Source organism: Strigops habroptila, chromosome 7 (assembly GCF_004027225.2).
Source record: "Strigops habroptila isolate Jane chromosome 7, bStrHab1.2.pri, whole genome shotgun sequence".
NCBI classification, from domain to species: Eukaryota; Metazoa; Chordata; class Aves; order Psittaciformes; family Psittacidae; genus Strigops; species Strigops habroptila.
In genome coordinates, this window is record NC_044283.2 from 37,615,130 (window position 1) to 37,642,751 (window position 27,622).

The window sequence follows — 27,622 nt, forward strand, 5'->3', positions numbered from 1 at the left end:
ACTTTAATTATATCATTGTATATATCATATAATATTAATAGGACTCCTACATTTACTGAATAGGTATTCAAGATTTCTTTTTGTTCTTCTCATTTAGTGTAACTTTAATCTTCATCTACTAGATCTCTTTCCAATCCTGTCAAGAGCACAAAATTTATCTTTATAATTTTGTCTCTTCTTCCTTTGCTTCTTACCCACCTTTTTCCTTCCATTCCAGCCTATACATGTGTAAGCCCTGCTTGTCCTTCCTCTTTGTCCTTACCCATCCCTTCTCTCATGTTCACCATCCCTTCTGTCTTTCCCTTCAACCTCACGCTCATATACACTGTCTGCGGCATTGAGAATTTGCTGAAACACAGCTGGCAATTAATCACCCTGGGTTCATCCAGAAAGAATCAGATTTTATTTTAAAGAAAGGCAATTTCCAATTTACGAGACCTATATTTTATTATCTATTATAATTTTATTGGAAAATCAAACTTTATGTGAAATCTACTAGATGCTGCAGAATAATTTAATGCCACCACTATCTTTAAAACTATATAAATATATTAAAAATATTATGTTGTAATATGTTTTCTTTAAATGCAGCACACACCAAAAGTAGTTATATTTCAATACAATTCTATCTGACTTCTAAAGAGGCAGTCGAATGATTGTTTCACAATTTTTGTTTTCACTCTTTGCATTATACAAGATTGTTTCTCCTTGGAGTAAATCTGGCTATTTCATCTCATGTAGTCTGATTGGTAGAGATTTTACCACTTCTCTCTGTAGAGTGTGTATGAGGAAGAAAATTATTTCTATATTTGACTAGCGTATAGCTATATATATTTTTCCTTTTGAAAGGAAGGTTTAAGGAAAAGGTATGCCTTTGGTTACACATAAGGCAGAGGAAAAAGCAGAGATCTTTTAGTACACTTTTTGATAGAAGCAGCTCAGTGGAAGGCTCAGGATAGATGGTTTAAAGGGCTGTTGCAAGGGCTGAAATAGTCTCTGGATTTTCCCAAAGTCTTAATCTCATAATGGCAATGATCGTTTGTAATTTCTACAGCACTGTGCACACAGAGGTCTGTGAGGAGCTGCTGCTAGCAGAACTCCCCCCCTTCAGCCGCTGGTGGAGGTCACAATTTTATAAGGTATATAATGGAGGAATTGGAAGAGATCTTACAGAATAGTCATAAAGTTGCTGCCTGTTTATCGTAAATTTATTTTCATCAGTAACTACAAGATAGGCTCAGACCACCATTTCCCTGTTAAACTAGTGTTACACTGGCTGAATTACTATAAAAATAGAGAAATAGGATTTTTACAATGTAATCAGATGTTTTATGTATTAAAATAAATTTCATCTTTGCATCATCTAGTCCTGCTACAGTGTTAATTTTTTTTCACCATTTTGAATATTCACATGTCTATTCTACACAGATACCAACTCACCCTCATTTTCGCTTGAATATGAAATAAAAAGTGATGTAGAGAAAAGCTGAGAGGACTTTGTCAGTGGAATGCTGGGAAAAAGCATATCCTGTCTCATTCCCAGAACCCTTCAGTTACACCCTTATGAAAAAATATGCTACAATAGGTGCCCAAAGCATTCATTTATAATAATTCTTCCACTCCCAATCAGGTCATAAGTTTAAGAGACTAATGTAAACTTAAGATACATTCAGTTAAGTTGTAGACACAATCATACTTCGAAATATCAGCTGTAAACTTGAATCTGAATTGCTTGAAAACCATCCAAACTCAAAGATATTTTAATGGAGTTTTGAGCTTTGTTACTGGATTGTATATGTAAAACATGTATCGAGAGTTGTCTTTTGGGCGGTGATAAAAATAGTAATCCTAAATAAATATTATAATTATATATTTCTTTTCATAACAATAAAATTCTTAATATTTTTTTCTTGAGAAGTATCCAGTTTGGGTAGTTGTTTGGTGCATGTCAAAATTCTTCTTGTAGATCTTAATGGGTCTCTGGCTTATTTTTTTGTCCTTCTTTGTTATGAGCTGTTTCTATCTTGACCTAGACAATACGACTGGAACTTACTAACATCTTAAGCCTGCACATTAGTTACCGTTTTCTAAGTTGCATGACTTCTGCAGTGTCATATTGATAAACTGGAAGATTACCATGGCTAGTTTTCAAGGGAAATCCAAGAAAGAAACATTGAAACCCGCTGATTCCAGGCAATGTTCACTAGGAATGTTTCTATGTTTAGACAAAACACTTATAGCAGAGAGGTTCTTTCAAACATCTGTTCATAAACCCTGCTCATGAGATAACATTTGGGAGGCAGTCTCCTTAAGCGACTGTTGGGCTTCTAGGCAGTGGACATAGCCCACGCAGCCACATAGGACAGCCACATAGCCCAGGTAATCTTCTATATAATAAGTTGAGCCTTGTAGGGCTCTGCATGTTACGTTGTAAGTCATCCTTCTATTTCTTGACCTCTGGGTCTGTGAAATGATGCTTTTAAAGCTCAATTATAGAAGAATGCCACATGATCTGACCTTATTACTTTTGTAATAACATTTTTCTGGTTTAAAGTTAGGGATCTCTCTTGATGACTGTCATCCTGTGTCAGACACTTTTTCCATTGGAGTATAAGTGGAAAAATAATAATGAGGACAAGATTGGCATTACAGCTTGAGAACCACTTGTGTATATAGAAAATTTTTGTGAAGATTGTGACAAAATATCTTTACTATAACAGGATACAATGTGCTGGATACAGTGCTGGATACAATGTGTTACTCAGGAGATATGTCAGATGCTTGTTCCCCCCCCCCCTTTTTTTTTTTCTTTGACACTTTGAGGGAAAATAAAATAAAAATTAACTGACTTTTAAATTATTCTGACAAATTATGCTGTCTTACCTACACAGATCCATTTTTACATATTATTAAATTAAATGGCCCATTGTTTCCTGTATCAATGCTATTTTATTCCAAAGTTCACTCCTGTCCTCAGCTTCATCTGTCATTATAGCACATCAGCGCTTAAGATGACTCCAGCATAGAAACTTTAAGGCTTAGTCGGTCCTATTATCTCACCCTGAGATTTCAGTCATCTTTATTTATGCAGCTAGATAATTTTTACTGTTTCTATACAGGATTGACATCTTCAAGTATGTGATATACGGTGTAGCAGCTGCATTCTTTGTATATGGCATTTTGCTGATGGTGGAGGGATTCTTTACAACTGGTGCCATCAAGGATCTCTATGGAGATTTCAAAATCACCACTTGTGGCAGATGTGTCAGTGCCTGGGTAAGTGGCTATAAAACTTTTTGTACTCATGACAATTTCAACATGTTTTGCATGCCTTGTGATGTTTATGTTTTGGTTGTTTATTTTTTAATTTTTTAATCTTTTCCTGTTTAGTGGTTAAAAATCATAGCAAAGGAGAATAGAGTGTTAGAAATGTTCTCTATATTGGTTAGTCACTAAGTAACTCTTGCTACTTGGGAACAATTAATTCCACTAGTTGAATGGGAAACCTTGTTCTCTTGGTAACATTAGCTGTTTGGGACAGGACTAAAAGCATGTAATGCCTTCAGGTCTACTAGCCAAGAAATATTTCTTTTGCTAATATTTTCACTGTTGTTTAAGAAATCTTGACTGGTCTGATTTGAGACAAGTTGAGACCTGTCGTCAGGTTTTGTTTATAAACGGCAAACAGACCATTGTTTGCTTATGACCATGATGCTTATGACCCTGAAAACCTAGATTCAAAAAATTCTGGTTTGTACTGGGACTTCAATGGAGGTTTGTCATAATGAAATTGCTTGTTGAACCGGGATTATTTTAAGATCTCTCTTCGATATCAGGTAACCAACCAACATTGTTCATATTTGACTCTTCTGCATCTAAGGTAAGAGGCCTGGACACTTGGTAACTGTTGGAGTTGGATATCTCTGCAAACAGCAACAGTGTCAATAAATCATATTTAAATCATATTTTCTGGTGAAAAATAAATGATTAAATACAGACAAGTATATCTGGGTGTTAAGGTACACTTAACGTTGTACTATATTTAGAACAACTGATATATAAAATAATAGCCAGAGGAGGGTTTCCTATTGTATTCTGCTACAAATCTCAAAACTTACTAAACTGGAATACACACTAAGAACAAATATAGGCAATAGAGAATATCTTCCAGTCACAATAAAGTCTATCAGAATTAGTATTTTGAATATCTTGACTATAAAGTTAAACTGAACACAGATAATCTACACATTGAAAATTGGAGAATACGGCATATATGCCATCCCTACATAGCTGTAACATGCTCCCCAGTAAAGCTGCTGTTTCAATTTTTTTTCTTTTGTACCTGTCAAATGTCATTGTATGATTTTAACACTTTGAATAAGAATTGTTGTAAAACCTTTAAATAAATGTATAAAGACTGGGACCATTTTAAATAAAGAGCAATCATTGCTTATGCCAACACTGCTTTTATCTCCTGGAAAGAAGTCTCTAATTTATATTCACTGAGAACCTACTAAGCTAGTTCAAATTCTGTGCAGAGTAGCAAATTTTTCAGAAAATTATTTTTTCTTCACAGCTCCCAAAATGCCTGTCCTCAGTATTGCAGCAGAACAATGATGCATCCTCTAGCAGTTTTTTTGCCCTTGCAGTATAAGCTGTAATTCTGTACTACATGTCTGGAAGAAATTAACAGTTAAGCATCTATTCCATAGTTAATAATACTATTATTATTAATGATTCATTAAATTAGTTCCTCTAGCATTTTACTTTCCTCATAAGTAATTTGTAATGTTTTTCAGAAACCTTGGGTTGATATATATTGTGTAGCTAAGGTTAAAGCTGTATACTATTAATGACTGCAATTAAAATAAGCCATCGATTATTTTGAGTTAAATACATTGTTGTTATTATTCTTGCACTTATTGGAAGTTCTTTCTTTTCCCTGGAAAAGAAAAAAAAAATCTGCAGTTTGATTGCTTCTCTTATTCTGATGATGTTATCAGTAAGATTGCTGTGAAAATGTCTGGAGCTATTTTGGGTTATTATTCTGGCTTTTGCTTCTGTGCTCTAGAGGTTAGAGGGTAAGATAGTATACACAGCATTTTTGTCAATTAAAACTTGATACTCTTTTTGACTAGGTTTATTTTGATTATCTCATATTTACAATTCTTAAGGGGCAAATAACAGATTACATTTTAAAAAACATTTGGAATTAGAAAATATTTCAGTCTGGCAATGATATGCTTATAACTTATTCAGTTCCTTAAATCATGCAACGATATGAAGAAATAAGTTCTAAGAACAACAAAAAGATGACTGGAGACATACATCAAACATAATCAGTACCCTTGTGTGTCAAGCCCAAATTGTTATATTGCTATGTAAATTTGCTGTAACAAATTTTGTTATGTACAGTTGCCAAAATGAGATAATGTTATTGAAGAGGATTGGCAGATATTACATGTTGCAAGAAAGCTTCCTTGTATAAAATTTTGAGATAGTAATTTTGTAAATATTAAAATGTAAGCTGGCAAAGAGTAAGCAGTTTGTCAATACCCTAATACTAACAGGAATGTGCACACAGAATATTTGTTGCTTTGAAGAACTAAAATGATAAAATGGCTCCACATCGAAAACACCTTTGAAAAAATCCAATTGTGACTCTGATTCTATAATTTCCCATCAAATTTGCTGTTGTATTTCTAAATAGCAGGTTAGCATTTTAAAGTCTGAAAATTAAGTCCTTCTGCTTTACCATTGTCACCAATCACTTCTCATTAATATTTTGCAATCTATTATGCAAAATATTAATGTGCATATTTATTATGCCTGTGACCAAATCTATTAGGAAAATGGAGGACAAAAATCAACAAATTCCAAGGAGGAAAAGCTTGTTTTAACTTTGTATGGAAAAGCTATATTTCTCACAGGAAATCTGAACAGTAACATTTTTTTTGTTCTTTATCAAAATAGTCTTTGAAAAGCAGGCTTTTAAGAAAACTTAAAGCCAACATCTACAAAACTTTTCATGTGCTCTTTCTGACTCTCCTTCACTGTGAATAGCTCACTTTCAAGTTCTGCATAGGCAAAAGGAATTTTTTTTGCCTGAAGTAGTAGAAAAAGAAATAGCTCAACCTAACATTTTCAGGTTGAGCTATAGTTCATTGATCAGCCTATAAGAGTATTCAGAAGCTTAGCATCCAAATCATGCCAGCGCTGCTGTGGAGTGTAGTGTCTCAGATCTGAGAGAGGGCCTGTGAAAGTGACAGTGAAGAATCTCATTGGCAACATTTTCAGAATTCATTTACTGTGACGAGTAAAAAAAAAAGTAGTGTAACAATGCCCAGTTACATTCAAGGAGGGAATGCTGTGGTTTAGTCTTCATTTTTCTATGCCTGAGCATGCTTTTAGAGAATTAAATAAACTGCTATATATAATTGTGCTTCAGCATGATTAGTGAAGAATGAGAGACCGGCCTGAGGCCAACTGTGTCACTGTATATTTGTGATTTAATACCCTTCCTATTTATATTAAGCTAGCTTGATTATGGAAAGCATCATTTACACCTTGTTTTAGAATGTCTGCTTACAGAGTCAATTAAAAAATGAAGAAAGCATCACAGATTAGGCTTTTTCCTTCATTCTATTGTAGGAAATGGGGAAGCAGGTCTTTTTATTTCATCAGAAAACAGTGGATGAAGATTTCACCCTGGCAATTGTATTTCTATTCCTTTGTATCTTACCTTTTAAAAGAAACACGTTAAGGGTCTAGAGAAGGATGTTTTATATTTGAAGTTGCACTAACTGATATATCTTCATTATCTTTAGTATTTAGCAACCTTTTATTTTAACGAGTGAAAGGGATTTTTCTGCCTTTGAAAATTATTTTGGCTACCCGAATACTATGTACTATTTACCCCATGTTTTTTAAGTGCTTAAAATAAAACTTGAACTTTCCAAAATATTTCCAGAATTTATCTTGCAAGAAAAATTATAGAAGCTTCACAAATGTTTTGAAAAAAACATGTGTAGGTGATGTGAAATTGCCACTTCATCTTGCTCTTACCAGACCAGTTAATCTAGAGGCAGTGAAACTGCATCATGTTGACGTTTGATTCTTTGTGTAACAGCAGGACCAGAGTTCAGTGCAGGCTCAGCTGCCTTTCCCACCCAGAACAGATGCATCAGTTCTGAATGCTAGAAATGAAGCTCTCATTTCTGAAAATCAGATACTGTATCTGCATATCCTGGTGGCAAAATGCTGAGCTGACAGACAGAGAGGCTTTCCTTCTGCTTGAATACTGCTTTATCTGAAGAATGAAGAATGCTTCATACCACTGCTTCTTCATTTCTGAGAAGTGCTTTTTCTCTGAAACAACAGATGTACTTATGAGTCTAGAATCCATTAATATGATCTGAAATAAGGAAAGAGTCTAACAAAACTCTTGTCCCCATACATGTTAAGCAGCAGATGCCGCGGCTAGATTCAGGCACTGATATGGGAAACGGGGAAGGTGAGATTCATATGGTGGTCTGACCATTCACACTGCATAGTTAAACACCAGAATCATGAATTATTGCCACAATAACCCAGAAGCTGATGGAGAAGTTAGTTTCAGAGGGAATGTGTTGTGGCACAGATGTATCCCACCTAACTAGTAATGTTGCTAAGGCTGCCAAAAGAAGGGCCTATTCTCCTTCAGTAGTTAAAGGAGAGAAAAGAGGGTTAGAGAGACTTTCTCAGATGAGCTGAGTTTTTCTAAGACTGTCCTATTTTCTGCAAAGACAATAACCTTCAAGTCTTTTAAGTTAGGTCTTTTATATTAAGCATTTCAGTCAGCTATCTAAATTTGGTAGGATGTATCCTGCTTGGCCCCTTTAATTGGAGTTTAGGTGAACAACATTTGCTATTTAAACACTGCTGGAGTTAGTAAATAAAATAAAACATATTAACAACTTTATAGGTTTCTGAAATTTATCTTATCTATGGATACTAGACCAGTGTAGGAATTTCTTTAGGGGGTTAGGTTCCTTGTGATCTTCTGTTCTTGTTCTTTAAATAGGAAGGATAAGCCCCAGCAATACTTCAGAACTCAGATGAGTGTTTAAAAGAATCTCTCATCTTTGTGCCAATACTCCCAACTACATTGTTAATATACATATAGTTTCTTAAAAAGAAAGAATAATGCAAGTTATTACTCTTTTTTTTTTTTTTAATTTCTCTATTCGTTATACTTTAAGAAGTCTTCTGCAGTGAGCTCAGAGGGTGTTTTTTTAATATATATTTTTAGACGCTGTCTGTACTTTTGGTCTGTCTTATTTCTATAATCTGGCCAGGTTGCTTTGTTGGGTCATTTTTATTTTATACTGAGATTTTTCTCACTCAGGGATATCACACTTATGAAGTAATTCTTTCATCTAATCATTCCTTTTCTCACATAACTTATCATGTGTTTTATACACAGCCTTTTTGTTAACTGCAATGATCTTTGCTTCCTTTAATAGAGTGTGCCAGACATTCTAATATGCCTTGCCAGTAGCTTCTCTTGGTCTTGCTGCTCACTGACAGAAATTTTATTGTTGGTGACAAACTGGACAAAACGTTTTTGCTTCAGATTGTGCTGTAGGCGTGTCTTTCATATCGAGGACAGAATTCTTCCTTGACATGTAAGCTCATTCAATAAGTAATTTCTTTAATGAAACAGTTTTCTGAGAAGGTGCTGTCATAGATTTCCAAAACGTGCTCATCTGTGGGAGCTGTTACACTTTCTCCATGGGCTTTATCTTTCTATTATGAACTATCATAAATTGTTCAAGATGATAGCTTTATTTCCCCTTGGTTCAGATAATCCTTCTCAGTTTTAACTGAAACACTTCATCAGATTATCAGTTTTTCCTGAACTTTGTTCTCACCTGGCTGTCTCATTCTTTCTCACTGCCTCTAGATATCTTACTCTTTTTGTAGTTATTCAAACTTGTGAATGTCAGTGGTGTCATCACAAATTTATGGTCAAAGATGTGTCCCTTATATACTTTCAATGGTTTCTAGCCTGCTTGGTTTTCGATTCTCCCACTTAAAGTTATTATCTCAAAAATCCACAGAAACTGTATGCAGCTTTTTTACTTCAGATCAACTGCATCTTCCTATTGATGTCTTATAAATTCATAGTTAGTATTGTAAATGTTTTTTTCATATTGCTTACCAAGGAAGAAGGAGGAGAACTTGTAAATTTATCCCCTCATTGCTTGTATGCTTATATTACGTATGATGATTATTATTCACATTATGCTGGTTAGATTTAGCAAGCCAGAGTATTTTTATCAATACTTCTTTCAGCTGAAGAGCTTTAAGACTTGGGATCATATTTCCAGAATCCCCTGGCTGATTAAAAGTCATGTTATTAGCTTTCATTTCTTGGCAAAACAGCAAATGAGAAAGGAAGGTGCCTACCCCTTGATTCTCTCAGAGGCTTCTAAAGCCCCACTAAGAACAAATCAGGAAAGAATACATGTTCCTATTTTTGACAGCCAAGCATCCACTTTCAGTCACACATCTGTTTAGAGAAGTTGCAAGAGTATTATTTTTACTTTCTAGTTTAAGCTTCGCTGTCTTGTTCCCAAGTATAGACCATGCAAACTTCCTGAACAAAAATTGCAGTCTTGGCAGTGTGAAAAAGGTAAACAATCTGTATAGTGCAGTCTTTTCCCATCTGGGTGTTATCTTTTTCTGTGTAAAGAAACTTGGCATCACTGAAAACCGTTAGAATATGTATCAGGTTTACCAGCAATTTGGAAGCAAAATATCTGGAAAATTTTCTACAAGGACCTGCCTGCATTGGCAGGGAGTGGGTCATGATGGAACTGATTGTTTTTCTTATTCTATGTCTTTGAATCGAATAGTTATGTGGCATGAACACAGCCTGAAGAACCCATGAAGCACCAGAATTTAATAAGATTTCTACTCCACTTTTTCTTTTTTATTAAAAAAATAGTTTTAAAACCAGTTTATTTATCTGTAATCACATTTAAGTACAAAAGCAATAGCTTTCCCAAAGAGTACCTCAAAGTGTTAGAAATATCACCAAAAATAAAAAAGAGGAGGAAGAAAACTTTGAAAATGTGAAAACATAAATATATACATTTTGAGGAAAAATAATTCTTATCTAGAAGATTGTAAAATTAAATAGGAAACTCTGCAGCTGTTAACTAGCAGATAAGAACCAATACTCTCTGTAGGACTTTAGAAGCCTGTTAGACCGAAAAAATTAAAATCTTGTCTTTAAAATATAAAATCACTAATGCAAACAACTTTAAGCAGCACAATGCTATAAAGCCATAATATACTAAAGAAGATTCAGAAAAAAAAATATAAAAATATTAGTATAATTGTTTTATAAGGAAGTACTGAAAGATAAATCTCCAGGGAAAACCTAGTCTTGCATTATAAAGATTTCATCTTTATATGTTCTGTTAGTGGATTTGTTTACAAAGCAAAGTTTCAAAAAATTGATCAGTTTGTTAAAGAATCTTCTTTTTGTATTACTGATGCAGCTGTGCAAATCTCCTCCCCCATTGCCACCAGTAAATAAATTCAGTAAATCAGAAAATAAACCAGCTTTTTATAGGCATCTTAATAGTTGCAAAGCAATAGATATCATGCAGAGAATATTTCAACCTTGAAATATATATTATAAGGAAATTTTAGGAAAATGTGTGTGCAGATGAAAAGCAGTAATTAACAGGAAGAATTGCTTTTAGTTTTGTCAAAAACAGGTTTTCATCCATCTAAATTGTCTGTAGAAGAAAAATATTTATAAAGCCCTAAACAAAACAGATCCGTAAAATGGATACTTAAGGTCTGCTCCACTATGAAAAGAAATTTGGACCAACATTGGCATTTTCACATTTTTTATTTTTTTTTTTTTTGTCTCTTGGAGCAGTTGACTTGAATGTAAGCCAGGAAGAATCAACCACATGACAGTAATAGCATAGCATGAAATGTATCCATGTTTCAACAAGACTCTTGGAGCTGTGCCTGGGAATATAACATGTCAGAGAGAGAGACAGGATGAACATGTTTTGTTCAGGCAATAATAAATGTCCAACAAATGATTGTTAGTGATAAGAATGATGATTTAGACCAAGCAGAAAAGATTTGTATTTTCTGTGATTTATAGCACATTTAGTGGTAATATCAGAACATCAGTGTCTTTGTTCCAGCAGCATTATAAGTAAAATGATATAAGCTGAAATACTTCTGCTTCATCTTTTTCTTCTGTTGAGAAATGAGGAATGAATTTAGGAGATGCTAGTCAGTGCAGAAATGGGAATGTTAGAGGAGGCTGTTTGGTTATGAGCTACTTAACAGTCCTTAAACATATTTAGATTTTCAATAGTGTGTAAGAAGAGGGTGTATGAATGCCAAGAGAGGTTGTCTAGAGTGGCAAAGGATGATCTGTAACTTATTAAGCATTGATATATCAGTAAGCTTAAAGACATCTGTATAATTTTTCAATTTCTGATTTATTTAGATTTAAATAAATAAGAACAGTGTTGTTGGTTCTAGACAACCTGACATTCTTTTTTAAGCAGCAAAGGCTGTTTTAGCTTCTGCAATGTTAAAATCCTTTCCAAAGGAATCCATGAAGTTTTCCTCTTGCTCTCTCTTGTATTGCCACATGGAGAACTATACATTTAAGATGCTGTTGTAAAAAACTTTGGGAAGAAGCTGAAGTATTTATGTAGAGATTCTTATTTAAAAGTGCAAAAAATTGCAAAATTCTGTTTGAATGATTTCTGAACCTCCTGAAATTAAAAAGAACTAAACACCTATAGTGTAAAAATACAGATTGTCAACAAGAACAAAATATCTAATATTTACACTAATCTATGATAAAAATCTATTGATCAAAGGAGGTTACTGATTCTGGACTGCAGATGTAAGGCAGTAGGCAAAACCCTGCATTATAGAAAATTAAATGCAAGTAAACAATAGGTCTGAGGTAGGAACACATGTAGTACTCGAAATTTGGACTTCTTATAAACTGCAGGAAGAACTGTGCACTCTATCAGTACAATTTCATCAAGACAAAGTTCAGCATTTGAGAAAATATGTGGCAACTGTAATAAATAATTTAAAAAAAAAGTATGTAAATATATTTATGCAGAATGTGCACAGGGTAAAGAGACAGTAGCATTAACTCAGAGGAATTTCTCATAGGGAAAATGGACAAGACTGAGTCAGAATGCCTGAAAGCCAAAAGTAATTTATGAATTTAAGGCTGGGCAAAGTGTAAAAGCTGAATAAGTTTTTGTTAGTATTGAAATTAAATCTATAGATGAATGAAAGTGAATGTGATGTTAGAGAGATGGCAATTCAGGAAGAAATTTAAAAGATCTTCCTGTTTGTGCTTCTGAGTTGCCATCAAATGGCACACAGAGCCTTGTTCTGATGTGCAATTGAGAAACTACACCAGAAGCAGGACTACACAATGCACTGCAGAGGTCAGATGCCTCCCATTATTCCAGTCAGAAACAGCCAGGGTCACCCTGGTCTCATCTTCAGGTGGTGTCCTGCACAGACAAGGTTTCATAGAGAAGCATAATAGGCTTTTGGCAGGATGGAGGTACAGTTTTGAACTCCGGCAAAAGCTGTCAAAGAGAATTTCTGAGCCTGTGAAGGTTTCGAAGGAACTTCTTAGATCATCAAGCTGAGAGTAAATGCAATTTTGTGTGGGTGTCATAGGATAAAAAACCTAAATGAGCTATAAACACAGCAAGGTGTTCATCTCCTTACAGCTCTCTGGAGCTCATGTCAGAGAATTCATAAAAAGTATATGATTAAATTGAGAGGAAGTGAACATATAAGTACTGAGTGGTTTAGAACAAGGATAAAATTACATGGCGACATGAGGTTTCTGGAGTTAAATTTTATTCAGGCACTTCTGAATTTGTTGCTATGTATCTGTTGGTTTTTTTTTTTACAGTAAGTAGTAGTGCTCTCATACAATAAAATGACTGGAGTTTACTTTGTTTCCATTTCAATCCAACTCTCTATAGTAACAGTACCTTTTAGATATGATTTCGCAGTCTCTGTCCCTAGGGTCACTGAAGCAATTATCCAATGTTTCTTCAGAGGTCTTAAAATATGTATAACAAACTAAAACAAGAACAATATTTGAAATTCAATGAATGTGCTTTTCATGGGACAAACAGCCATAAGTTTTAAAAAGAAAGCTGTAACTGAAATCTAGATCTTCTTAAAATACATAAGATTTGGGTAATGTTTTCAGTGGAAACAGGATTTCAACCAGCTATGACCACCAGGAAAGCTGTTGTGCTGTATACACACCATTTCAGAACATGCTCTAAAATTTCTACTTCCTGACATTGATCTGTGAAACAGATTTTATAAGAAAAAAATCTTTCCAGAAGGTTGATGATTTGCTTGCTTTGATATTCTATGATTCAGGAAAGCCATTACTGTCAACAAAAATCTTATCAAATCTGACAAGAAGGTTTTATCAGCCATGGTGTTTGGTACAAGAAATTGACCTCTAAAAAGCTTAAAGAATTGTTTTGTTCAAATAATTATTTACTTTAACTTTTCTTTCCCAGTGTGAAGTGAGTATAGATTAGTGAACTTTTATCTTCGTGATTTGGTAGATGAATTTTACTATCGCTTATAGTTTGCTTTGGGTTTATGTGTTTGGCCTCTTACAGGTAAGAGAAAGCAATTTTCACTACCAGTGCAATACATAGCACACTAAATACCTCTTTAAGATGCTGTACTGCTATTTCATAAATCTTTGGCTTGTCACGTAACATGAATGCTACTTCAAAAGAGAAAGATCCCTTTGAATCTCAGGAGCCTGAGTTCTGAATTTAATTCCTCGAGTGAACAGGCTCCTTAAGCATTTCCTGTAAGGTCTCTAGAGTGAAGAGGGAAGATTGTAATAACAGAGAAAATTACCTAAAAAAATACTCTAGTTTTTCACCTGTGGTTTAAGTAAAAAATAGAATTCACAATTTCATTCATTATAACAAGAATTTACAAGCTAATACCTCCTATTGCTAGAAACTACTAACTTGTTGTACAAGGGTAACCTTTTGCTTTTTACTGCCCCTGGAGCACAAAGTGTGTTATTACCCAGATCACATTTTTGTGGTTTGCTTTACTGGTATCAGTGATAGCAGCTTCCAAGGATAACTTGTAACTACCAAGTGATTTAATGTGAAATTATGCTTGCATGAAACAAAGGCAATTTCTCTAATTTTCCCCCCCAGCTGTTTTGGTGTTATGACATGAATTTGAGCATATTGTTGGCCACTAGCCGATACTCAATCAGACTATTCAGTCACAAGTGACTGAAAGAGGAAAAATGAAAATATTCCATTTCTAAAATATGTTTTTTAAAATTAAGTCAACATTTGATTTGCTTTTCCTGACTCAACCAAACAGATTAATGTTTTTAAAAGAGAATCCCTTCCATAAACAAGAAGGCAATTCTAAGAAGGCAGGTCTTGTGACCCCCAGCAGCTGTCATCTGACAGATTTCTCCTGTTCTTATTCTATGCCCAAGGCAGATTTTTTTTAGAGACTAATAAGCTCTGTTTTTTACCCTCTCTGCTACACCAATGCTTTGTATTATCTCAGTGCAGATATTTAAGCAAGCTTCTTAAGCAAGCAAGGCTACAAAGAATTTCATCCGTACTAGAGATCAGAAAATAAAATTATATTAAATAGGAATGATAATGTTCATAGTAAGGGTGACCTTTTTCCTCCATTTGGTAGTAATTACAAAGGAGGAAGATTTCTGAATCTGTGTAGAACCCAATCTTAAAAACAGTTACTACAGTTCACTAATATAATATCAAATATGTAGTTGTCCATTAAATTAGTATGAATGTACTACTTTGAGACGTGTACTAAATTTATTAAATATTATGTAGTTCAGAAATTCTTGAAGGTTCAAAAATAAGATTTTAGTTTTACCTGGTTTTAGCAAACCCATAGAATAGGAGGCTGATTTTACTTTTAAAATACTTCTAGAATATAGTAAACTGAGAATTTAAAGGTGATTCTGAGAAAAGAAAGCCTTCTTCCTTATGTCTTGCTCCCACTTTAGAAAAATTGAGTACAACTATTTAGCTTGGTAATAAATTAAGATCAGACATAGCATTTTAGTTGGGAATACATAGACCTGAAGTGAATCTACATTTCTAAGTAATTTTCCAAGTAATTATTTGTAAATGAGTGCCTGGGGTTATACCAGATGTTGTCTCATTAGCCTTAACGCTGTAGTATAAAGAGAAAAAATGAAATAAAAAAATAAAGGAGCAGTAATGAAAAATAAATAAATAGGAGTGTGTACAGAGCAGTATTTGCTTACATTGATGATTTTCTCTGCAATAGGTTGAATAGTATTTCCATTATATAACGCAACTGACAGACAGAAAAGTCTTCTGTAACATTCAAGGGCGTGTATTTCTTATAGACTTTGCTATCACTTTATTTTATCAATTGATTTTCTGGTAAGTGTGGTTTAGGGAAAAGTTGGAAAGGAATACTGCCGTTATCTGCATGAATATATTTTAAAAATCTTTAAACTATTTTGATGTTAAAGGAAAAGTTAAAATGGTTCATAACTTACCAACTGGCAGGTAAAGCTAAAGTGTCGAGTACTACATAAAGGATAGAAAGAAGATACCCAAAGTATGTGAAATATTTGTATTCTTTGTTCCACTTTAATTTTCCTGCATCCTTCTGCTAACGATTTTTATTGCTATAAATTCTCTAGCTTTTCAAACTACTGGCAAAAGACTTATCTATCTAGGGACAATCAGGAAAATTGATCTGAATTGAATTTTAAACTGGATTAATTAAACTACATCAAATCCCTATGTAAATACACTTCCTCAGAATTCAAATGGCTTTTATTTAATAATCTTTGGAAGTGAGTTAAATTAAATCAAATTAAGGCCTCTTTAATGTTGCTTGAGAATGTCCATCCCATAACTTCAAAGTAATAAAACTGCCATACCTAAAATTCAAACCCTTTGTTGATTTAGGTTGCTTTTCCTGATCAGGTCCACATGGACAAGCTACCCCTCTAACAATTTTTACTACTATTCACAGCCTTTTTCAGTCTGGTCTTGCTTGATTTCCACAACTAAACCTGTGTTTATATTAGGCTTTTGCTTTTATCACCTGATGTGAGAGAACTTACGTTAAAAAAGATCTAGAAGATGTCTTCCATTTTCCCCTTATTTAGTCATTAAGGTTTAATTTTAAGCAGATTATGAACCATCTTATTCAGCTTTCAAAAATAGCTCTTACCTCTTATTCTCGGAGTCAGTGTTTTCCTGTGGTAAGCAGCTAGAGAAGTATTAGTGTGCTGAAAGTTTTTTGATTCAGTAATGTGTTTACATTTGTCAGCATTTCTGAAGCCATCAAATCTTGGGGCTGATTTACTTCCACATTTAACCATGTAGCATCTTCATATCTTTTTCACAGCATAAAATGAAAAGGTAATTGTTATTGATGAATGTGTCAGCTAGTCATCTCAATTTAGCAGAGAGTAGTAATGTAGCATGCTTACGTATTTACAGAAACTGGGTGTGCCAATGTAGCTACTGGCCCTGAAGACAAGTAGGGTTCAATGCCTCCTACAAGCAGATTGCTATACTCTTAAGGCTGATGGCTGAAAAAAGAAAATGTGTAGCCGTTGGAGAACACGTTGCAAAGCATGTAATTTAATACATTTCTTATTAACAGAAGTAAGAACCCTAATTTGTTCTGCATGATGAATTCCCTGTAAGTAGACCCCAAATATGTCTAAATATGGTAACAAAATGACAAATATATTGTCTTATTGGTTCAATGTAGAATGGATTTGTCAGTGATATTCTGTGGCAGCCATGGATAATGTCTTGTTTTTATTAAGACTCAGATTTTAAAAACAAAAAGCCTATGGTATTTCATTCTAATTTTTTGCATCATGATTGATAGTGGAAAAAAAACAACCATGTGCCCTCTTGTCTTAACTATGGAGTGCTGGCAATGAGAGAGAGGGAGAGACAGGCTTCACAAAGCATGCAGCTGTCTGTACTTCAGATGTGGTGCTTTGCATCAATCGTAGGCCCAAGAGTGACAGGAATGTGGAATAAGCTTATACTTCCAGAAGCATAACTGCTGGTTCTTCAGAAACACCATGTTAGTGCTCTATCATTCACTTTGACCAGATCATTAATTGATCATCAGCCCAAAAATATAATTTAAATAAGGGCAGATACAGACAAAACCAGTCAGAAATGTGTGTGTCACGTCTCTGTGTTTCCTTTTTTGCAGTGGAGTATCAGTTAAGTTCTGGTTAAACTTACCACTGGTTTTGTTTTTTCCTCTTTTACTGCAGTTTATTATGCTGACATACATCTTTATGTTGGCCTGGCTTGGAGTTACAGCTTTTACATCTCTGCCTGTTTACATGTACTTCAATTTGTGGACCATTTGCCGAAATGCCACCATAGTGGATGGAGCTAATCTCTGCTTGGATCTTCGCCAGTACGGTATGTGAATGAAGAGCACTAAATATAAAACAAGATTTCATAAAAGAAAACATCACATTGTTTTGCTTTCATGTATCTCAAATTAACTGCTTGTTCCTGAAACAATTGTTAAGCATCTCTTTCTATCCTTTTACACACTAGCCAAAGCAGTATACTAAAAATGCGCTGCATTTCTGGGCCTGACAAAATTTGATCAGCATTGTCGATCTTCCCAGAGTAGTGAGAATTTGGCTTGGGGTTTCTGTTTAGTCTCTTCTTTTGAAATTGCTGGAAGTCTAAAATGCTTATTTAGTCATTTTTCTGAAGAATGACTCTTAATCTTGCGGTAGGACATTGATTTGCAGATGTGAGATCCCAGGTTATCATCTCTTTCTGCAGAGGTGAACCAGGGCAGGGCAAGATTCATTGCTTGCAAAAATTTTGATGAGGAGTGACAATACAAACAGTAACACTCTAAGGGGCTGGTGGACAAAAAGGGGGGCTAAAGCCTGAACTGTGAAGGTTAGAATAAAGTTGGGATATGCACATACGTGTGTTCTGATGAGATGGGAAATTTTTACAGAAAGGGATTTGGAATTGTAAAAGATCTGAGAATTCTTGTGTTGGTGGTGATAATTCAACAAAATATTTCACATTAGTATTTTCACATGAGGGAAAAAAATGTAAAAATCTTTTTTAATTTATTGATTCCCCCCAGCATGACAAGTGAGTTGGCAAAACAATTATCCGTACAGATCTCAAGAGTATTAATTCTTCTCTCCATGATTTTTTATTTTGCTAATATTAATGGATATTTTTTGTTATTAACTCTATTTAAAATGTGCATAGAACATTAACATGAAATGTATATTCTGCGAGCATACCTTGTTCCTGTAAATTCAGTGTAAAAACGCTTATTACTGATAGGAAGGAACAGTACCATTTTTCATAACCAAGTTATAACAGTTCTCTTCAGGCTTTGATTTATTATCTGGACATTATTTAAATGAAACGGTGTATCAGATTCTAGTTATTCTTGCTGAAAGAGAAACTATTATTGCAATAAAGTACGTGTTTGGGTAACTTTCTTTTATAGCTTATGAAAGAAGCTTTGTACTAGATCAACATGTTTGAACACAATATATAACACATTTCTCCACATGAGAGTAGAGAATGTTTGTGAACAACATGATGAGTACATGTAGTGGTTGCAAATGAATTTCTGTTGTTTTGATTATTGTGCTGATCAAAATCAGGAATGAAGATGTTTTCAGAAATGGCTGAAAAATTATTACCTGCATGTTTCCTAATAGGGCTTTTACTAAATAGATTCTGTGTTAGTTTTGTGATAGCTGAAATTATCTACAGTCATAGATCACAGCATGGTTTGGGTTGGAAGGGACCTTAAAAATCATCTAGTTCCAACCTTCCTGCTATGGGCAGGGACACATTCCACTAGACCAGGTTGCTCAAAGCCCCATTGAACCTGACCTTGAACACTTCCATGGATGGGGCAGTCACAACTTCTCTGGGCAACCTGTGCCAGCGCCTCACCACCCTCAAAGTAAAGAATTTCTTCCTTGCATCTAATCTAAATCTACCCCCTTTCAGTTTAAAGCCATTGCCCCTTGTCCTGTCACTATACGCCCTTGTAAAAAGTCTCTCGTCAGATTTCTTGAAGGCCCCTTTCGGTGTTGGAAGGCCTCCCCTTCCAATATAAGACTTCCCTTGAGCCTTCTCTTCTCCAGGCTGAACAACCCCAAGTCTCAGCCTTTCTTAGTAGGGGAGGCAAACCAGTCCCTAATCATCAACAAAAACCTGACTTTAACAAAATCTCTGCAAGGCAGTCAAGAATTTGTATTTCTTATGCTTTTCTGGCTCATATGAAGTCAGCTTCTATATGATAAGAATATTAAATACTGTAAATATTTATTCTGCTCCCAGGTATTGTAACTATTGGAGAGGAAAAGAAGGTTTGCACCTCTTCAGAAAGTTTCATCAAGATGTGTGACTCTAATGAGGTGAATATATGCAATATTTTTGGCAAATCATAATACATGTTATAGTAGGAGGTAACTGATGTGTGTTTTCTTGCTCCTAATGTTCTAATTCTAATAGCTATGGTGATGCAATAAAATCCCAGTGGAAAATAGTCAGCAAGGACTTTCCCCAGTCTTTTACCATGTACCAAATTTAGTCAGTGCAATTTCTGCAGGCATTTGTTTTCTAAAACATGCTTGGTTTTGGCTTTTTTTATAAATTCCACTGTCATGTATATTTTTACTGAAATGTTTTTGAAAGCTAATGCATCTGCTGCACAATGAATAGGTCTACACAATGAATCACTGTCTGAACATCTTATGATTACTGTTGTGACAGGAGAGTAAAGATTTCAAATAGATTTGACCAAATCTTGCAGTGTGTTGGGATAATAACTCCTAGTACATTTTAATTTGTAGTTTTCCCTTAGGCAAAGGACACCTATTTCAGCCCAGTGAGGTTTCTAGTTTTGTTTTTAAATGATCAGAGATGAAGACAGGACAAACAAAATTACATCTATCCACATAAAAAGAGAGGCTAAAATCTTGCTCTCTTTGAAATCAGAGAGTGCTTCATGGGTCTTACTGTGTTTGAATAGACCTTCTTAGGTTGAAGGTACACAATCTGCCTTTATACCAAAACCATCTAAGAAAATGCAACCCTTGCTGTACAGTCAACACTCAGTGGCTGCTGGTAAACCAGATCACTGAAGTTAAAACAAATGTAGTCATTTTATTTGGAGTGGGGAAAGGAAGGTATTTAACTTGGATTATTTAAGAAACCTGTTTTTTTATATAACTATGGATAAATTTTATTGAGAAATTTGGGAAGGAAGTAAATCAATATATGAGGGTGGAAAGCTACATCTAATGAAAGGAAATGAGGTTTCTTAGGCTGTCACTGCCTCTAGAGAAACCACCAGAAACATTTATATATCTCGTAAGGTGGGGGAAAAAAAGAGTTCAGGACTGTTTATTTTTAAATAAAAAGTTTTCTTAATATTTTATGATTTAAATATAGTATTTTAAAATAGAATTATGCTTTACCTCTGCTATGAGTATTGTAACAAAACAAGTACAAGCACAGTGCCATGTAGGGATCTCAGTCTTTTGGAAAAAGTGTCAGTAATCATTAGTTGGTAGAGGGGTGGCATCAGGAAGGTAATTATTTGCTCTATGTTATTCTTACTTTCTGTTCAGTTTCTGTTTAGTGTGTCACCATGAAAGTCACTTTCTTTGTCCCCCTTTGCAGCTAAACATGACATTCCACTTATTCATAGTGGCACTTGCTGGAGCTGGAGCAGCAGTCATTGCTATGGTAAGCTACCAAGCACTCTGTACTTCCTTCATCATCTGAATTGTTAATTCATTCTGATTGTTACGTAATATCAGTTATTCAATTTCCATACTATCACTCAATGCTATTACTAAAATATAATTCTGTAATTCACTACTCTCTCTTATCTCTATTTAAAATATATTGGTGGATTCCTTTTAAAGTAGAATATCATTATTGCTTTTTTGAATAAAACCTCACCTTTTAGTACACGCTAAGAATTTTTACTGTTCACTTGCTGTGTTCAGGCAAGTGTCTGAACTCTCGTGTCTGTTTCATGACAGTATTAATATACTTTTATTGTCTATGCCTTTCTGGGTATTCACAGGTTTGCCATGCTGCTATTTTAGGAGCAGACTCTTTTTGTCAGTTCTGTGCATACATGTGGGTGCATCGGCTTTTCTGTCAGGACAAATTTTTTCTTTTTTTAAATAATGAAGATTATTTTGAATTTGGTCACATTTTGCCAATGAAAATGTTCCACTGAGAAAAGAGCGCATGAGCTAGTGCCCTGTTGTGCTGGTACATTTTGCCACATAGCTTAAATACATGGTACTTTCAATGAAGTTTAAAAAAGACCCTTTATAGGTCACAGTACCATATCAAAGATGCCATAGATGTGATACATCAGGCACTAATCCACTAGGAATTCACTTTGATGGCTCACACTTATTTTTGAAGGGTTACCCACACCCAAGTGTGCTTTTTATTGGATTCTGTGACCGCATAGAGGAGGCATGACAGCATTGACTGTTTCAACAGAAATATAAGTTGAGGATCTAAGTGCTAGTAAAATCTGCAGTGTCCAAATGCACAGAAAAACATAGCCAGGATTTTTAATCATAGTTAATTTGGACTATGTATGATTCTCAACATTGCTGTTCTTATGTCTGTATAGGTAATAAACAGATACAGAAACGATTGTTGAAGTAGTACATATTTTACTGTTGTCGATGTTGTGTCAGATAGAAACAGAAGACATGAAGTTGTTTAAATGTAAATCCTACCATCCCAAAAGGGTTGATTGCAAAGCTAGTAAGCATTCTGCCTGTGATGTTTTCCGAAAACCACTACAGCAAAACTGAATTATGAGATAATTTCCCTTCTCAAAAGTTACCATGTGAGACGTACTCTTCAACTTCCACAGAGGTTTTGTCCTCTAAGATGGAGGTGCAATCAATTCTCCTGAAACAAGAACAAGGGAAATGCATAAGTGGTCTAGTCCCTCTCTCCCAATATAATTGTGCTCTTCTGCAGGATATTAGATGTATATAAGGGGAAGAAAAAGTTATTTAGACTTCTGCCCTCCTGATATAATGACATGTCCCAAAAGGAAAGGAAAGACGAAGTAAAACCAAAACCCTCCCTAGCCTAGATGTAATTCTACAGTTCTGAAAGGTTGAAGCATAATTTCACCTTATAAAGTATAAGCAGGAATGTGTTGTGATTTAACCCCAGCCACCAACTGCCCCGGTAGGATGGGGAGGAGAATTGGAAAAAGGTAAAAACCATGGGTTGAGGTAAGAACAGTTTAACAGAGTACAGTATACTACTACTACTAATATTAGTAAAAAGGCAGATAACAAAAAGAGAGAGAGATCTAAAACTAAAAAAAAAAAAAAGAAAAAACAAACAACAGGGATGCAGAGCACAATTGCTGACCAATGCCCAACCCGTCCTGAGGAGCAATCAGCCACTTCTGGCTAACTCCCACCACTTTATGTATCAAGCATGATGTTCCATGGTATGGAATACCCCTGTGGCTAGTTTGGGTCAGGTGTCCTGGCTGTGCTCCCTCACGGCTTCTTATGCGCCTCCTCACTGGCAGAGCATGAGAGACTGAAAAGTCCTTGGTCAGTGTAAGCACCACTTAGGAACAACTGAACCATTAGTGTGTTACCAGAATTATTCTCAGACTAAAGCCAAAACACAGCATTGGGCCAACTATTAGGAAGAAAATTAACTCTATCCCAACCAAAACCAGGGCAGAATGTTTCAATATGCAAAGACCGTGTACTGTCTTGCATATGTCTGTAATTAAAACATCCTGAGGCAGACTGTGGAAGCTTCACTGCTTCAATTTGAATAAGCCTTGACAGGGCCCCACTGGCTTCAGGCTATTCAGGTCATGGAATTGTGAAATTCAATTAGACAGACACTTAGAGATGAGCTCCTTAGTGTGACAATGTTATCTAGGAACTTTGTGTTCAACAAAAAAAACAAAGGTGGTGGGACTGTTAAACATATATGTCATTATATAACATGGATGTTTATTTGAGATTATATAAGCTAAAGCAGTTGTTTCCAGGCAAGTCATCCTACATGTAGTGAGTGTGAACTCCAAGAGTTTTCAACATTTATTCCAGAAGTTTGGTTCTGTAACATTTTAAGGAAGGGATGGGCAAAGAACAGGAGTTTAATGAAGGTCAGAATGTGGCCAATGTACCTTCAGAATAGTTTGTCTTTTTTTTTTTGGTAGAAGGAAAATGCCAAATGAAACTGCAATACATTAGGTTTAAATTTGTCTCTTACTGGCTTGTTATCATATCTTTTGTGAGGATAAGAAATGTGCCTACATAGTCCCATTTTCATAATGTATTCTTCAGTTGCAAGGTTTTCTGGCAGATGTGTTTTAAAACATCAGGAAGATATGAGTACACTGCTCAAATGCTCCCCACTTCTAGAATTCTCCTGTCTACAATCTGTTCAAGGTTCAAATTGTATTTTTTATTTGAAATCTTTAATTTTTCCATGAACATGTGTGGAGTAGCTGAAGTAGTAAAGCAGGGATGATTTGTTGGTTTTTAAGTTCTTCAGTCCAGTTCAAGCTTGAACTTTGCTTCAGGTTGCTGTTCTACTTCATGACTTAACCATGCTTAGCTCCTTCTGATGAGCGAGCTATCATCAATCTCTATCATATAGTTTTCAAGTCTGAAGTTGCTTTATTCTGATTAGTTCTCTCAGTTCTTAACTTTCTGTTATTTCTCTTATAGGTTCATTATCTCATGGTCTTGTCTGCCAACTGGGCCTATGTGAAAGATGCTTGCAGAATGCAAAAATATGAGGATATTAAATCAAAGGAGGAACAAGAGCTTCATGATATTCATTCTACTCGCTCTAAAGAGCGGCTCAATGCTTATACATAAAAGAAAACTTGTCTTACTTTTTAACATAAGAATGCTTTGTTGTTTAACTAAAGGCCATCCAATCATTTTAAAAACAATTGAAAGTGCTTCTCACAAAAGATTGTTTGGGTGACTTACACATCACCCATGTACGATTCTTGGTTGTCTAGCACTTGGTTTCTTAATTGGTTCTTACTTTGTGTGATCATTGTCTACCACAAAGCTCCTAAATAGCCTTTCCTGAATTTTCTTAAGCTAATTAGTTCTGCTAGATCAAGGATACTAAACTATTCTCAAATGCAAATGTGTTTGATTTTTTAATCACTTTGTATGTGTTATGCATAACACCTTTTGCATTGTTTCTTATATGTTTTTGAAAAAAAAAAGTAGCTTTTTATACTTTTTAGTTTTGAGTTCAGTAACTACTTTAACTACAGGTATACTTCAAAGGGACCATTGTACCTGATGTACAATATAGGAAGAAAACATTCTGATGACTTTCCTTTATATTTGGAAAAATTGATAGATGGACCCTGATCCTGTTGAATGAAGGTCCTACTAATGTTTTAAACAATCAAGGGTGCAATTTCTAAATTTGTAGTGGGTAAAGAAAAAAGAAAAAAAAAGAGGAAAAAGTTAAAAAAAAATTTAAAAAAAGGAAAAAAGTGCTTCTTATCTTTGTTAACATTGTATTATTATTGATGTTTTTAAAGAATATTCTCTTGTTCCAAGTTCCATGGGTGATAATTCCTGTTTGTATTGTGAGCATGCAGACCGTGGTGCTAACAATGCATGGCCACTTGCCTTTTGAAGGAATTCAATACCACGGCTACCTGTTAAAGAGTTATGGTATATAAACAATTGTTAATTTAGTGATATAGTTATCCATAGTTTTTTACAGAATGATCTCTCTTTAATTCAATGATGGTTATGCTAAATTGGAGCTGTTCATGTGACGATGTAAGAAATTACTGCTTAGCTACATTTATGAAAGTAATATATCAAAAATACAGTGACAATAGGAGTCAGATGTCTTTTTACCTGCTTTAAAAATTTAAATGGATTGAACCTGTCTGAACTGTAAAAGATATATTAAACAAGACTTCCATAAATGTTATAGCTTGGCTTCTAGCTTTCCTACACATATTGGTTTACCTGTATTACGTTGAAGTAAGGTGAAAGACCGCTAAAGATATTATTATTTGAAAGTATAGTAATATATATGATCCTTTATTTTGATAGGAAAATGTTATCAGAAAGATAAGTCATCTTAATTTGAAAGAATTACCTGTACCAAAAACAAAACAAAAAACCCTATTTAAGAAAAGTCAGTATTATTGGACCAAATTTGGTGGGTTTCTTTTTTGTTTCTTTTCTTTTTTCTGTCTTTTTCTTTTCTTTCCTTCTTTTTTTTTTTTTTTCCTATTTCTAATGCTACAAGAATGCTGTAAAGTGTCTTTTAAAGTGATGTAGCCTGACAAGACATTTTTGTCAGTGTTAAAAATCTTAGGTAGTTTTGTGCACTTATTGGACCATTGTGAATTCTCTCTCAGTGTAAGTGCATTTCTAATAAAACTTCTTGAGTAAAACTCTTCTTTGTACTATTACTAGTCATGCATCATCAGTAATTTTTAACAATTCTTGTAGTAAGTAGAGGGTGATACTATAGTTACTTGTGGCATGATAATGCATTAAGTAGTAGTATTAGTTGATTGAAATTTTTTTTGTTATTTTCTTTTGCTTGTTTGGGATTTTTTTTATTTGGGGCTTTGTTTGGGGTTTATTTTTTTTACACTTAGGCTGTCCTACAGGGTCAACAGTTTTCTGATAATGTGCAGTACCGATATTACAGTTCTGCAAAAAGCATTAGGAACCTCTTTCTGGATTCTATATTGTAGTGTTTCAGTTTTGTGTCTTAAAATGTTTGTGCGGATTTTAAAAAATGTCTTTTAAACTCATGTAATGATGTTACTGCTTTTGGCTCTTCTCTGGTATTAGAGTTTGTATTTTCACAAAGAGTGCTTTGTAGCAGGCATTACAATTAATCTGTTTTGTACATAAATGTGCCAACAGCTTGATGGTGGCGTTTTTGAAGTGTAGAACAAAGTGCTTGCAAAAATGTAATAAACACACTTGTGTACTTTGTGTACTTATTAATTGTTTGTGTCACATAGTTTTTCTTTGCCTATACTGGACAAATCATTATAACCTGAAATGGAAGAAACTTGTTCCTTTTGTTGTCCTTGCTACTGGCAGACTGTTCTCAGTATTACGCATTTTTTGTACAACCTACTTTTAGACGTTCAAGAAGATCGTTCCTTTAGCAGAAATTATGAGAACAAAGAGTAAGATTTAAAAATGAATAATCTGGAGATGTTATATTAATTAGAAAATCTGTCTTTGTCAAATCTGTGACCAAAAAAACCCTGATTGCCATGAATAATTAAAAAAAAATAATCCAAGCTCTAAAGAGTGATATTCTTATCCTTTTTCATGACACAATTCCCTCTGGCCTGTACCTTTACAAATCACACATAGGTAAAAGTACAGTGTGCAGCCTTTCAATGGTTAGAAAATATGCTTCAGGTTTTGGTAGTTTGTTCCACTGTATTACGACTCCTGGTCATTGCCCACGTACAGATTGCTTCAAATATGTCACTTACTCAAAGTTTAGTGTCAGAAATAATATATCCTAAGAATAAGAGAGTAAAATAATGTCTAAGATCAGAATTTCATAGTCAAGAAAGAGCCAGGTAGCATGAGAAATACTTGTAATATTTTTAGCATATCAGTCAAGAGAACAACTTGGTGAATTCACATTATTGCACTGTCATTTGGAACAGCTCAGCAGAAGCTAGTCTGATATCATTTTGAATGTTGTTAAGGATACTGATACCTGAATGCTACAGTAGCTAATGCTTTAAAACCTTGATAACAGTACTACCTTACTTATGTGGATGCAAAGTAATTTAAACAAAATTGATAGCAGCACCAATTAACATGATGTCACTAAGGAAAATTAATCAAAATACAACTTCACAATGTGTTTGTTTCTCAGTTAACTAGCTATTACACAGCTCTTTGTGTGCTCTTGATGAGAACACGTGCCGTAATGACAGTTTTTCATCAATAGCACAAGCCAAGGCAGTAGATGAGCTTCCCACAGCACATCAGTCGTAACCATTTCACTTCAAACTCTGTATTTGTTTTATTCCATACTCTTTGTTGACAGCTTGCACTAGCTCTTCCTGAGGTACGTTGCATGGATCTTAATTTCTATAGACTCTTCTGTGCTTCGGCTAAACTTATGACTATCCTGTCTTCAAAAACAAGAAAACAAATTGCAGATGAATCAATGTGGTGCCCTTTTTTGCTGCACAAAAGGGAGTATGTAGTTAAATGAAAATTCCAATCTAAGAAGTTTCCAGCCTTACATCCTCAGTTTTGCATTTTCTTCACAGTTTACTCTGCCCCATCAATAGTAGTAATAGCATGTTATGAAGCAGATCTAAAAATTGCTTGAGCTACAAATCCTTCCCACCTGTTTTCCCCTACCCACATCTCCTCTTTTTTTTT

The 27,622-nt window shown here is 34.6% G+C and overlaps 1 protein-coding gene across 1 annotated transcript in view; it reads left to right on the forward strand.

The window, feature by feature from the left end:
• Nucleotides 1-26,203, forward strand: part of GPM6A (glycoprotein M6A) — a 115,934-nt gene extending 89,731 nt beyond the window's left edge. Inside the window, exons 3-7 of the mRNA XM_030491524.1 lie at nucleotides 3,120-3,276; nucleotides 17,414-17,567; nucleotides 19,491-19,567; nucleotides 20,838-20,903; nucleotides 23,915-26,203. Coding sequence (XP_030347384.1) covers nucleotides 3,120-3,276; nucleotides 17,414-17,567; nucleotides 19,491-19,567; nucleotides 20,838-20,903; nucleotides 23,915-24,067 — 607 coding nt within the window. The 3' untranslated portion in view covers nucleotides 24,068-26,203. The remainder of the gene's footprint in view (nucleotides 1-3,119; nucleotides 3,277-17,413; nucleotides 17,568-19,490; nucleotides 19,568-20,837; nucleotides 20,904-23,914) is intronic.
• Nucleotides 26,204-27,622: the final 1,419 nt, after the last annotated feature.